The 14,668-nt window shown below is 31.4% G+C and overlaps 1 protein-coding gene across 1 annotated transcript in view; it reads right to left on the bottom strand.

The window, feature by feature from the left end:
- Nucleotides 1-9,221: 9,221 nt before the first annotated feature.
- LOC113052901 (rho GTPase-activating protein 6-like) overlaps nucleotides 9,222-14,668 on the bottom strand; it is a 29,004-nt gene continuing 23,557 nt past the window's right edge. The window contains exons 10-13 of the mRNA XM_026217376.1: nucleotides 13,657-13,754; nucleotides 12,319-12,482; nucleotides 11,021-11,101; nucleotides 9,222-9,972 (exon numbers count right to left, since the gene is read on the bottom strand). Of these exons, the coding sequence (XP_026073161.1) occupies nucleotides 9,635-9,972; nucleotides 11,021-11,101; nucleotides 12,319-12,482; nucleotides 13,657-13,754 (681 nt within the window). The 3' untranslated portion in view covers nucleotides 9,222-9,634. The remainder of the gene's footprint in view (nucleotides 9,973-11,020; nucleotides 11,102-12,318; nucleotides 12,483-13,656; nucleotides 13,755-14,668) is intronic.

Genomic DNA, 14,668 nt, shown 5'->3' with positions numbered 1-14,668 from the left:
ATTAATACCATTGATAAATAATTGTAATACAATAAATAATATAATGTAAATCTCAATAAAACAAAAAATATATATAATTTACATAATGAATTAGAATTATAGAAATCATATGATTATAAACAGCATTTTTAACTAATTTTATTTTATATATATTTTTTGTGTGTTTACGTAACTATATATATATATATATATATATATATATATTCTGCATACATTCTGTATGTTGTTACTGTAAATTATGCTTTAATTAAGAAAAGCTAAGAGAAAAATCTGCTGGCTGTATAGTTTATAATGTTTATAATGCATTTGCTACGGTGTGAAGTCTTTGAGTGTCATGTCTCTGATCTCATCCTGATTTCAGACCTCCTCGATGACTTTATCACAAACATCAGCTCTAATGCCGAACATGCTCTGGGTTTGGACACAGTTACAGTCCTGTTCCTCCGAACACAGACGCTCACGTTTGGTGTGAATTAAGTGCACTTGAGAAAAACCAAACCAGCACGGCAGAAAGATGATCATAAAAACATGCTCATGATTTGGGCTGAATGCATATTGCTTCTAGAAAACATCTGAAAGACAACAGAGCTGTATTCACGAGGAGGTTGCTCTTTTGCATCGTTAAACTTTGTAATTGAATATGAAACGATTCCACACTATATTTCCTTCATAAGAGGCTGGAGTCTTACCTGCTTCCCCATGATGATGATGATGAAGATGATGAAGATGATGAAGATGATGATGAAGACGATGAAGACGAAGCGAATGAAGCCGCAGCTCCTGATGAACACCTGAGAGAAACACTGTTTTCCTGCCGTCTGTCTGTGGTGTTATTATCTGGGTGTGTTTCAGACAGGTTCACACAGGAGCGCAGCGGCCTTCCAGAACGACACACACATTACTTCAACACTACACACCTCAGTCAACATCTCATCAAGACTTGTGTTGTTCATAATCTGCACCCTGTTATGTTAAGAATTGTTACAGCTGTGTCCATATGAATATGGCTCTAGTCAATAAATAAATGAATAAATAAAATGAAATGTATTATTTTATCATTATTATTATTATTTTTTTGATATGATATGTCAAAAAATAACTGTGAAATGCATCATCTCATGTATTTATCTTAATTATTTAATATAATTAATTATATTAAAAATAAAATGTATTAATGAATAAGAATACATTTTTTATTATTCAATTATTTTAATAATAATATATAAATTATTATTATTAGTATTATATCAATTAAGAGTATACACACACACACACACACACACACACACACACACACACATATATTTTAGTGCTATGATTAATCACAATTATAATAAATATTATTGCAATTTAAAATTGTTATAGCTGTGTCCATATGAATATGGCTCTAGTCAATAAATAAATGAATAAATAAAATGAAATGTATTATTTTATCATTATTATTATTATTTTATTTTTTTTGATATGATATGTCAAAAAATAACTATGAAATGCATCATCTCGTATATGTATCTTCATTATATTAAAAATAAAATGTATTAATGAATGAGAATATATTTTTTTATTATTCAATTATTTTAAAAATAATACATAAAAATTATTATTAGTATTATATCAATTAAGAGTATACACACACACACACACACACACACACACACACACACAACCACACATATTTTAGTGCTATAAAATGATTAATCACAATTTTTTTATTTATATTAAAATATACATTGAATATTATTACAATTTAAAATTGAAAACTGAAGTAATGATGTTGGAAAATCAGCTTTGAACACAGAAATAAATGATAATCACATAGAAAACTAATTTAAATTGTAACAATATTTCATAATATTGCAGTTTTTACTGTAAATATTTTAATCAAATAAATGCAGCCTTGGCGAGTGAAAGATTTTACTTTTAAATAAATAAATAAATATTCCAAAGTTTTGACTGGTAGTGTAGAAAACTGAAGAAGCAGATGTCTTTGTTTTCCCACTATCATATCATTCATAGACTAAGAATGTCACATTGTTTGTGTTGTTGTTTGTTCATCTGTTTTTAGCTGTATGTTGGGGATCTAGATGAACAGAGCGAATGCTTTGCACACACTTGTTTTTCTGAATCCTCAGCATGTTGATGGATCTCTGTAAAGTCCTGCTGGAGAACATTTGGTGGTTTGGGTTCAGTGCGAGCTATAAACAGCAGCAGGAGCCGCTGAAACATTCCCAGGAATTTACCTGCTTTCTCAAAGCCAATGAAGAAACGTTCCTGCTTTTATCAAGGCACCTTTCTGCCACTCCACATAATTATCATCCATCTGTGTGTGTTTGAATGAGTCGCTCACAGACGCCCTATATATATATATATTTTTTTTTTCATATAAATAAAAATATTGAAAAAAAAAATTGTGACTGTTTAAGGCAAAAAAAAAAAACTAAAACCATAAAAAAAAATACATTCATTACTCAAGATAAAATAAACATTAACTGAAAAATGAAATAAAAAGGGCCACCTCCCACCTGTGGGACGCTTCATCCGTCCTGTCACTGCAGTGTCATCAGCGAACTTCAGAATGATGTTGTCATGTATGAACAGTGTGAAGAGGATTGGACCGAGAACACACCCTTGTGGGGTGCCAATGTTTGTAATGACAGTCTGAGGTCCTGTTTCCAGTCCTAACAGACTGCGGTCTGCCAGTCAGGACGTCCAGGAGCCAGTCACAAAGTGTGAGGTGTAGACCAATATGTCCGGCTTACTGCTCTGAATGAGAGTCAGCACCACTCTCTCAAAACACTTCATGATGATCGGAGCGAGTGCTACTGGCCTGTAGTCGTTCAGGCAGGTCGGAGGGTCTCTTTTTGGGAAGGGGGACAATGTTCATGGTATTTGTGGCTGTTCGACAAAAACTGAAATCGTGGGTTGGTGGGGGGTAGGGTCAGTTCTGTTACTTTCAATAAAATAAACATTAACTTAAACAACAACAACAACAACAAAAGAATATATAATAAAATATAAAAGACCTTAAACATAACCATGGTTACATGCGTAACCTGAGACGTTCCCTTTCGAAAGGGAACTCCACGCTGCGTCCTCTAGAGGGTGCTTTGGGAACCATATACCAACGCCACCATGCTGAGGGATAAGTGCCTAGGTAACTGTTTCAATAACGCTCAACTCTGGTAGAGGAGCTCTTAAGAGTCGAGGTCTCAGTATAACAACTCTCTAAACCGAGAGGAGACCTGGCCTCACTCAGTGGCAGACGCAGTTAGCGAGGCTCAAAGAAAGAGCCTAAAAACTCATAACACTGCCCATGATGGAGCACTGAAGAATGACTCTCTAAAATGAGAGGAAGCCTGTCGCTCAACGCTCTTAAGAGTAGAGGTCTCAACATAACGACTCTCTAAAACGAGAGGAGACCTGACTACTAAACGCAACACACTAGTGAGGCTCACAATAGAGTCTTCATACTAAAGTTCTGTCTGAGCAGCTCCACAGAGCTCTGTTGAGAGCACCAGGAACTGGTGAAAAAACACTTTTTATCCACAGATGCTCATTTGCTTATGTCATATGCTTCCGCCTGCAAATGTCAAGTTCATTGTCGTTATTTCAGTCATGCTTCAGGCGCAGGCGACGCTGACAGATTCCCAAAGCGCCCTCTAGAGGACGCAGCGTGGAGTTCCCTTTCGAAAGGGAGCTAATAAATGAACAAAAAACACACCAACAAAAGTATTAACCCTTTTTTTAAAATTCTAACTTTTACAATAAAATGCAGAGCAGGAAGAAATCGTTTCGTCATTCCTGAAAGAAATCAAAGCAAAAACATCCAGAAGCAGAGTCTGGGGTGAAATCAAAGATCCTCTTGATGCTGTAATTATTTCCATTCTGCCTGCAGATGCCTGGGAAGTGTGTGTGTGTGTGTGTGTGTGTGTGTGTGTGCGCGTGTGTGTGTGTGTGTGTGTGTGTGTGTGTGTGCGTGTGTGTGTGTGTGTGTTTATGCTGCAGTGGGTTGCTATGATTCTCTGTAGAGTTTGGTTGCTCTGCGTTTAAATGATAGACATAAATGTGTTTTTAATAGTTGCAAAACAGACATGCATGAACTTGATGACGAGTTTACAGAAATGTTTTAATGTCAGTGAAGAGAAAATATGTGAGTGCTTTAGATCAGCGACTCTAAACCAGAGGCTCAAAGATCTGTGTGTGTGTGAGTGTGTGTGTGTGAGAGAGAGAGCATGATGTGTGTGTGTGTGTGTGAGTGTGTGTGTGTGAGAGAGAGAGAGCATGTGTGTGTGTGTCACAGACAGCAGGAGAAACAGAGTTGCAAGCAAATAACCACATGCAACTAAACCTTCATTAATGATGATATTATGACTATTATTATTGATATTATTACTACTACTAAAATTCTTACTGACCCTATATAATTATAAATGTATACTTGTAATATTTATTATTATTATTATTTAACATTGTACTGAACCAAATATAATTATCAATTAAAAAAATATTATTATTATTGTTCTTTCTACTAAAAAATTCTAACTGAGCTTAAATATAATTATTTATATATTTTATAACATTATAAATGTCTTTAACTGCATAACAACTTCAGTTAACAACCACTCATTCTATCAGCTCCGCCCCTCTATCATTCTGGTAACGCCCACTTTTAAAGATCCAGTCAATTGAGAATGAAATCAATCTTTTTCTGGCTGAATATGTTTGACTGACAGGCCAGCGTCTGATCATCACGCAGCAGCAGACAGAATCTGTCATGAATCATGCACCAGAGCGGATGCTCCTCTGTCGGTTCAGCCGTAGATCACTGAAACACTGTCACATTCACAGCTATGCTGCAGACTGGGATCATAAAGCTGAAACACATGTGACAGACGAGGGGAATCCCACTCGTTTCAGCAGGAAAGAAGCGTTTCTCTCTCTTGTGCATTTTACTTTCTCAAAAAAAAAAAAAACTAATTCTGTATGATTTATAAGCGTTTTGACTAGCAGCAGTGAGCTCCACATGTCTGTCAGGTCCACTGGGTTGGAGAAATTCATGCATTTTGTTTCTTTCGCTACAGAATTACTGAAGTAAAGGCTATATTTGCAACAGGACATTACTGCAAAACAACAACAACAACAAAAAGTGAAAAAGTCAAATTCCTTCCATCTCTATGCTGAGAAAACTCCCCTGTGAGCTTGAGGAAAGTGGAGTAAGGGGCAGGGAAAACAGACATCATTCTCAGATGGGAAAATCGGGATATATTTGAGTTTCAATCCACAATATGAAAAGCTCTTTACTTTGACTTTAGCGTATAAACTCGGTTTAGAGCATAATAGTATCTGTTCTGTGCTTTCCTGTTGTGTTAAATGTTGAATCTGTGTGACTGAACTCAACTCTTGTGTCTCCCTCTAGTGCTTCATCTAAGAACTCTCCCAACAGCTTTACAGCTAAATACACAGTAAGTAAATCTGAAAAATAATAATAATAATAATAATAATTTTCTCACTCCGTATTTTTCTTGTTCTCTATTTTTAATGACTGCTGATTTAATAATTTCTGACTGCTCTGGCAGATATTTTAATCTTTTTTAAGAGAAAATTGGATACATGTTTCAGATATCAGTTTTCTCTCTCTCTCTTTGCTTCTCAGTAAAATATATATTGATTTGAATCAGCTCCAAAATAACAATAAAATTGTAAATGTAATCAGTGAAAATCAAAGTAAACAGAAATTAACATACCTTAGAACATAATGAATGTCTGTTATCAAGCATGTGCAGCCACACTTCAATAAGACTTGTAAAATACGAGAAACAGTGTAACTGATGTGTAAATATAGGATACACCATGAAATATAATGAATAAATAAACTACAGGAAAACTACAGTATAATATCACATCTTACCAATATTTTCCCCTTAAACTGCTGCGTATGAAGAATGTTCAAGATGGTGTTTATCATGCATTAAAGGTAGAGGGTCACTGAATGAATAATTAAATAAATACATTGTACAAACAAATAAAAATAAAATTTCTTACCAATTTACTATTTGCTATATTTGCATATCACATCTGCAATTTCATATTTATAAAACATACTAAAAATATGATTAATATATAATCGCTATATTAATAATGTTTACTAATTTGCTTTACATATAAGTTATTATATAAACATGTGTGTCTGTGTGTGTGTGTGTCATTGTAGGTCTTAATACAGATGAAAGATCGGCCAAAAGCCTCGCCGTGAACCTTACTTCATCAGTTCACTTGATTGTTTCTAACTTCCTGTTAGGAGGGAATAAAAATGTGTTTTCATGCTCGTGGGAAACCAAAACAATGGACTAAATACAAAGCTGAAGGAAGCTGACGAGCATAAACACACACAATATTTACAGTAAACATCTCTTCATTTGTAGTACATCTGAAGAACAGTGACTCATTCTGATGGATAGGAGTCTCCTGCTGAATCACATTTCGGAGCGGATTTGCAAAACATTTGATTCAGATCGGGACTCCGAATCGCGTTTTGCGAATCATTTGATCGGGGCTTCGGAGTTCGCAATAAATCAGTTCTTTTGACAGTAACTAATACTGTAACGCATGCTTTCAGTCAGCTCCTTAGCATGATAACGTAGATTTCATTTTTAAACAGCATTTATATATATATATATATGTTTCTCGAAATTGATTCTGAATAATTCAGATTGCTAGCATTAATTTATTTCAAATTGTTTTGTGTTATGTTGTTCATTGTTGATAGTTTTCATACTGAAGCTGTGAAAGGAACATTGTTAAGGGCTCAACACAACAGCTTTTATGATGCAGAAGCCACTTTAGTTTTTGATTCTGAATATATTATTCAGGTGTTTTGTTATTTATTTCAGAAATCCTTGTGATATACAGTATTCAGTTTGTGCTGGTCTGACTTAAAATAGTGTTTAAAAATTACTTTCTGTTTTACTTTGTGTTTGTATAGACCATAATGCATAAAAGTGCTTTAATGGGAGCATTAAAGAAAGTTCCTTAAAAAGTAACTAAAAAGTTACTTTTAACAGTAATGCATTACTTTTTGGTGTAAGTAATCAACAAAGTAATTGAGTTATTTTTTTGAATTAAGTAACTAGTAACTGTAACTAGCACAACACTGCTGTTATTATAGCAAACAAAACTAAAACCAGTCAAATATCTCCGTTACTACTGAAATAATATATATATATATATATAAAACGTAACGTATTTTATCGCTGCTATTTGCCAAAGCGACGTTTCTCATTTTCATTGACTTTAAGTTGTACAAAAATGACTAAAATGAATTATAAAAAATAGATTTAAAAACAAAATAACTAGTAATGACAAGAATAAAACAAATAACAATTAAAATAATAACTAATTTAAAATACTATGGCAGTAACTAATATAACACTGAAATGAGGAATACAAATAAATCCTGCATGCTACACAAATAGACTTTGAGAGACATTCAGTTTATTGAGTTTCTGAAAACAAAAAAACAAAAAACATGAAAGCATAATCCCAAAACCCAGTCTAAGGCTCTCGCTGATATTCACTGCATAAGACAATGAACTGCATGTTGAAAACAAACACGATAAACATCATGAAAATGCTCCGTAGATTGGTCTTTCTCCTAATATTGGGCTAAAAATAATTATTTAATGATCAACATCGCTCTTGGCTGTAGAAATACCACAAATATCAAAAAGAACACTGACAGAGAAAATAATTAAGTACTAAATGAATGTACATTATAAACTCATATAAAGAACATGATTGCAATTTAAAGGAATAGTTCACCCAAAAATGATAATCTGCTGAATATATATATATATATATATATATATATATATATATATATATATATATATATATATATATATATATATATATATATATATATATTTTTTTTTTTTTTTTTTTTTTTTTTTTTGGTAACACTTTAGTATAGGGTCCAATTCACACTAATAACTAGTTGCTTATTAGCATGTCTATTATTAACATATTGGCTGTTTATTAGTGCTTATAAAGTACATATAATGCATGACATCCATAATCCTACCCAATACCCTAAACTTAACAACTACCTTATAAACTATTAATAAGCAGCAAATAAGGGGTTAATTGAGGCAAAAGTCATAGTTAATGGTTAGTTAATAGTGAGAAATGGACCCTAAAATAAAGTGTGACCTATTTTTTTAACCATGATTTTTTTTCTTCAGAATATTGTGCACCACTGAATCACAGGCAACAGAACAAAGGAACAAGACTTAAGAGTTATTTTGATTTTAGCATGACAAGGATATATGAATTTAGTGAAGAAATCAGATTGATTTTATGCAGATAAAGCAATACTGAGGCAGCAAACTAACTCTGAAATAAATCATTATGTATAGACATTATACACAGAGGTAACATACTAGTGGCTAATTTAATAAATAACATTAATAAATAAATAGATTTTACATTCTGTATGTTTGCAACACTGTTTAATTAATCTGACATGCTCGTTACCTGTGATGATGTCACACATCCAACTGATGAATGGAAGAAAATATCAGGCATTATTAACAGATGAAGCCAAAAACAAAACAAAAAAAACCTTTGAATCTCTGTAAGTGCAAGGGTTCGTTGTGTTTAAAATCAATGGTCTGTGGAAACGTCCGAACTACTGGATGGAACTGAACCAGAATTATTGAATTACTCAATAGAACTGAAAAGAATTACAATTTGATTTACAATCTGTGCAAGTAGAATTAAAATTATGTTCAAACAGATTCATATAACTGCTAAAAGATCAGTTTTTAATAATCTATTTAATGATTTCTTATAATTACCAATGAACGTCATGCACTCGACATATGGTTTTCGAAGTCATCTTCTGCTCATCAAGGATGCATTTATTTGTTCAAAAATACAGTAACAATTTTTAAATATTATTACAATTTAAAACGAGGGTTTTCTACATAAATATATGTTAAAGTGTAATTTATTTCTGTGATGCTCCGCTGTATTTTCAGCATCATTCCTCCAGTCTTCAGTGTCACATGATCTTCAGAAATCATGAAAATATGCTGATTTACTGCTCAAGAAACATTTCTGATTATTATCAATTCTGAAAACATTTAATATTTTTGTGGAAGCCAAAACACATTTTTTTCAAGATTCACAGATGAATAGAAAGTTGAAAAGAACAGCATTTATTTGAAATATAAATATATCGTAACATTATAAATGGCTTCATTATAAAATACATCCTTGATTAATAAAAATATCAATTTCTGTCAAAAATAAAATAAAACCATAATGATTGCAAAGTGTGAAATATTCATCCAAAATTTTAATACCAATAAAATCATCTGAAAACAATGTGGCAACATTTTGTTGTGCTTCCTGTCATTCAAATACAACTCACTTGCAAATTAAAAGGCTCTTAAAGGGACAGTTCACCATTAAATTATAATCCTTCACTCGTTCCAAACCTGTATGGCTTTCTTTCTTCGTTGGAGCATAAACGAAAACATTTTGAGAAATACCTCATTTAACTGAAAGTCCAAAGTTCTTTTGATGACAGTAAATTAATTTTTGTGTGTAGCGTCCCTTTAAACTCTGTGTTTCACACCATAGTCTCTGGAAGTGTGTCGATGCTGTCTGATGACAGGAGTTGCCATATTTGCCACTTCTCTGTCGGCCAGTCTGGATGCTGACAGGAAGTGACACGTGGCTGCATGGACACGGCAGGAAGTCTGTCGTCTGGTTTGGCGGGAGCTGCGGACGCCTCCTCTGATTGGTCAAATGCAGTCCAGTGGCTCGATGCTATTGGATGCAGGCTCGCTTTACATTCAGCAGGGACAATAGTACGGGACACTTGCGTCTCATGCACAGGTTTCGTGTCGCTGTCATCATAGCAGAAGACTTCAGAGGAGGCACGTTTATACAGGTGTCCATCTGAACCTGAAGGACAGGAACACATCTCAAAATAGACATCATTTATTTATTCCAGATTGTTAACTATTATTTTCTTAAGAGATACAACCATTTAAATGATACGTTACATGTTCTGGTCATTCTGACCACAGGGAAATATTGAGTGTCATTAGGTGCCAAAAATACTTCTGTAACATTATCTATGGAGGTAAATTAGTGTCAAAACTTTTTAAAATGTTTTTAGCCTTACACACACACTAATAGTAAAAAAAAAAACAACTACATATTTTCCAGTTTATGAAACTTTCTGAGTTTTTAATTTTTTTCTTGAAACTTTTCTGAAGACTTTTGTGAATTCCCAGCATGCAATGCACCATGAATAAATTACATAGTTACTGCTATAGTTTTTTTTTTTTTTTTTTTGCTGTTTGATGACTGTTATTCTCTTTTCAAAAACAGCATGCACGGTTCACGTAACATCTTAAATGAACACTGCAGCATGCAAAAATACATCACTTTTTTCATCTGAAAGTGAACTTTTATGCAATTAAAACAAATTTATTTAGTCTGAGTAACATTTTTCGAATACATTAAAATTCTTGCAAACAATCTTCTTAAAAGTCATCGTAATTAACTTTTTAGACAAACATTTAGGGCGACAAAATTTATAAATGTTATTGAGACCGTAATGAAAATCTTCATCAATTCATCACACAAATGTAGATTTAAAAATAATGAATTTCCAGCAGTAAGGATACTCATGACCATTTAAAAACAGTAATAAATATTGATATCAAAGCATATCTTGGTAGCACTTTACAATAAGATTCATTAATTAACATTAGTTAACTACTGTAGTTAATATTAATTTCAACATTTATTGATGCATTATTAAAATCAACATCCAATACAGCATGTAATGCACAATACAGAATACAAGTATGTGGTGCTCTTTCAAAAGTACTAAAGCTGACATGCATAGTTTTTTTGACAGCAGTAGTGAAATTCAGTGTTCTTTATGAATGCTGTATATGTATCAGTTATTCCTCTGACTGACATGTGTTTTATCTCGTACCTGTGAGGAGTTTGTCATGAAGTCCTGACAGAAGAGCCTGTCGTGTTCGCCAGATATGAGCCTTATCATGTACTGTTTCCCCTGAGGAGACAAGAATATTCATTACTGACACAGAAAACACTCACAAAACATCATTTCAACACATTTATAAGGGAGCATCACATGAATGCAGGAGAAAGCCATCAGATTTTGTGCTGTGATAAATTCAGTAAATAAATAAATATATGTATTATTAAATACTGGAAAATATTCATTAAAATATTACTTTGAGACAGTGTGATTTTAGTCTGTTTGATTTTCGAATTCATTTTGCATTAAAATAACATTTACTTATAAAATAATAACAATTATGATACAATAGTGCTGCGAAAATTTGTAATTTTAGAATAATTTAATATAATATAATGCAGTTTGATATAGTATTATTGACTATCTTTGCATACTTTGTTTTTTATTCTCTTTATTTATTTATTTATTTATTTATTGGAATTGTGTGATAATATAAAATTGCAATAAATAGTCCTATTTTTTTACTGTAAATTATTTACTGTGATACGATAATAATATTCATATAATTAATTATAATTAATAATGTTGTTGTGTTTTTGTCATTTTTATGAATTCTTTATGTCTATTAATTTTTTTATAAATTTGTATTTAAGTTTTAGCTATTTTAGTATAAGTTTAAATTAAAAATAAAAATAAATAAAAATAAAAGGTTTTCTTGTGATCTAATGGAAATAAATGGTTTTTTTATGCCTCAAGTTTTGGTTAACTTTAATAACCCACCCTTGGCTTGACCCACCCTAAAAAATAATTACTCTTTTATGTCATTCTTTTATGTCTTTTATTAAAATTTCCACCTTTTTTCCAAGAGGAAAAAGGTTGACTTTTTGTGACAACATGCCCCAGTGTCTTAGGTTATATGGGGTAAATTGTCACAATGGAACATAAAGTTAATAAAATGTGTAGTTATTGAAACTAAACTGTAAAATTATTATCTTGGCAACTAACTGAAATTATATTAATTTAAAGCTTTTAATATTTTATCTTCTGTCAGTTAAAATATATTTCATTTCAAGTGATGAAGGATTTTCTCTGAATTATAAAAACCCTAAAAAATGACCCTGTTTTTTTACCCAGTATCAGTAGTACAATTCAAACAACAAACTCTATTAAATGAACTGAGAAGCTCTTGTGTGATTCAGAAGTTGAGCTCTAATTGCATGACACCTGAGTTCCTGCTTACTGTATGTAGTGCATTTCAATCATGTGTCTTCATCAGTGAATAAACGCACCGGTGCCGGCTTGTGAGGGTGAGAGGCAGAAGTTCACTGTGTTGGTCCTATCGAGAGCATCTGAGGGCCTGTGATCCTCCGGTGCTGATGGATGAAACCACTCGGAGAGCACCGGAGAGTTGTTATCGTACGGAGAGATTTCTCCACTGGAGCTCTTCACGTCTCTGCAGGACACAGCGGGACATCATTCACAAACCTCACAGAGCAGTGTTACTACTTCACTAGGAATCATCTGAAGAGTTCATTTGCAAAAACAGATAACTCCATTTTTAGCTATTTTCAAAAAGCATGTCTTTTCATTGTGCATTCCAATTAATCTCAATTAAACTGCACTTACTCTTATTTATAATATAATAACAAAGATAATAATATGGGTCCAAAAGATTTACTGTAGTGCTGTGAAAATTCATATTAAATGATTAAAATGAATATAATTTTTATATTTTCAAATATAATATAATATAATGTAATATTGTAAACAATTGTATTGCATACAATTCCAAGTAAAAAAAAAGCTTTAAAATTATATATACTATATTATACTATTCCAAGTAAAAAAAGAGAGAAAAAAAGTAAAAAAGAAATATATATATGTATATATATATATATATATATATATATATATATATATATATATATATATATATATATATATATATATATATATATATATATATATATATATATATATATATATATATATATATATTATTATTATTATTTACTTTTTTGTCTCTCTTTTTTTTTTACTTGGAATAGTAAATAAAATAATAATAGAAAATGAAAATAAAATACGCCTAAATTATGTATTGTAATAACCTAAAAATGAATAATATTAATATGTTTGTAATATGCTAAAAAAAATTTAAAAAGTTTTTTTGGGGGTGTTTTATAACCTTTATTTGTTATATTTTACTTGGAATTCTATACAATACAATATATAAAAAAAAATAATAATAATAATAATAATATATATATATATATATATATATATATATATATATATATATAAATACATATATGGCCCATTTTGTTTACTGTAATGCTGTGAAAATTAATACTTAATTATTATAATATAATATAATATAATATAATATAATATAATATAATATAATATAATATAATATAATATAATATAATATAATATAATATAATATAATATAATATAATATAATATAATATAATGCAGTCTGATTCATTCTTACTGTACAATTATTGTCTATTGAAGAGTAATCAACAGTTGTGATGGGCCTAATGACTCGTCAGTCATGCAGCTGGATGTTTTAATCTGTCATGTGGAAGATGGTGGTGTTCAGAAGAGACACAAAACTCACTTACTCACACTGTGGTGTTTTCCTCCTCAGCAGATAATCCACCACATCACTGTCCGTGTCCAACAAACTCAGCAGAAGCTCGTTCTGCAGCTCCGCCGAGATCTGCCGCGACAAATCAGATCAACACGTTCCTTCAGGAGTCTTACCAAACCTCTGGAGTCACGGACAAAACACAGCTGAGGCCAATCAAACCACTCACATATAGGTTTAAAGCACAGTCACAAGTGCTTTAGGTTTGGTGGCTATCAAACTCTTTACAAGGAATACGATCGTTTTACATTTAGAACACATTAAGAGAGTCAAACCAATGCACAGCCGGCTCAAAATCACTTACAGGTGACTTTAACGAGCGCATAACATTTAGGAACCGAACTTTCCTTCATCATTTGAGATTAAAAAAATAAAAAAGCTTGATCTATGACATAAATAAAACTTCTTCAGAAATGGAAAGACGAACATTTCCCGAAATTAAGCTAATCCAGATATAATTTGTCTAAAAAATGTTTCTATGATTAAATTCTCAGGGCCAAAAAAAATACGTGTGAAAAATACGTGTGTGTGAAAAATACGATATTTAAAAACATAAATATGTAATTATTTATATAAACATCATATTAAATATTTAATTAAACCAGTAAAATTATATTATTACTTAATTATGATTAATAACATTGGGACAATAATAAAAGAGATAAATAAATAAATGTGAAATTAAATTAAAAAAATAAATACAAACACATAAATAAGTTAATAAATAAATAAATAAATAAATAATAATAATAATAATAATAATAATAATAATAATAATAATAACATGTACAATAATACTCCTTTAAAGGAAATTGTGGACCATAATAAATATAACAGTTTTTTCATTTTGCATGTTTTTATTCTGCCAGCACACTTATCCTTTATTCAAATTAAAACGGTCCAAAACATCTAAGCAGGCCTTTTTTGGACATGCCTGAGGACTGTGCTGGAAAAGCAGAGCATTTCAGTGACCTCAGTGATCCAGC

The sequence above is a fragment of the Carassius auratus genome, chromosome 34 (genome assembly GCF_003368295.1).
Source record: "Carassius auratus strain Wakin chromosome 34, ASM336829v1, whole genome shotgun sequence".
Taxonomy (NCBI): Eukaryota; Metazoa; Chordata; class Actinopteri; order Cypriniformes; family Cyprinidae; genus Carassius; species Carassius auratus.
The sequence above is the reverse complement of the archived record's forward strand: the minus strand, read 5'-3'. Positions and strand labels throughout refer to the sequence as shown.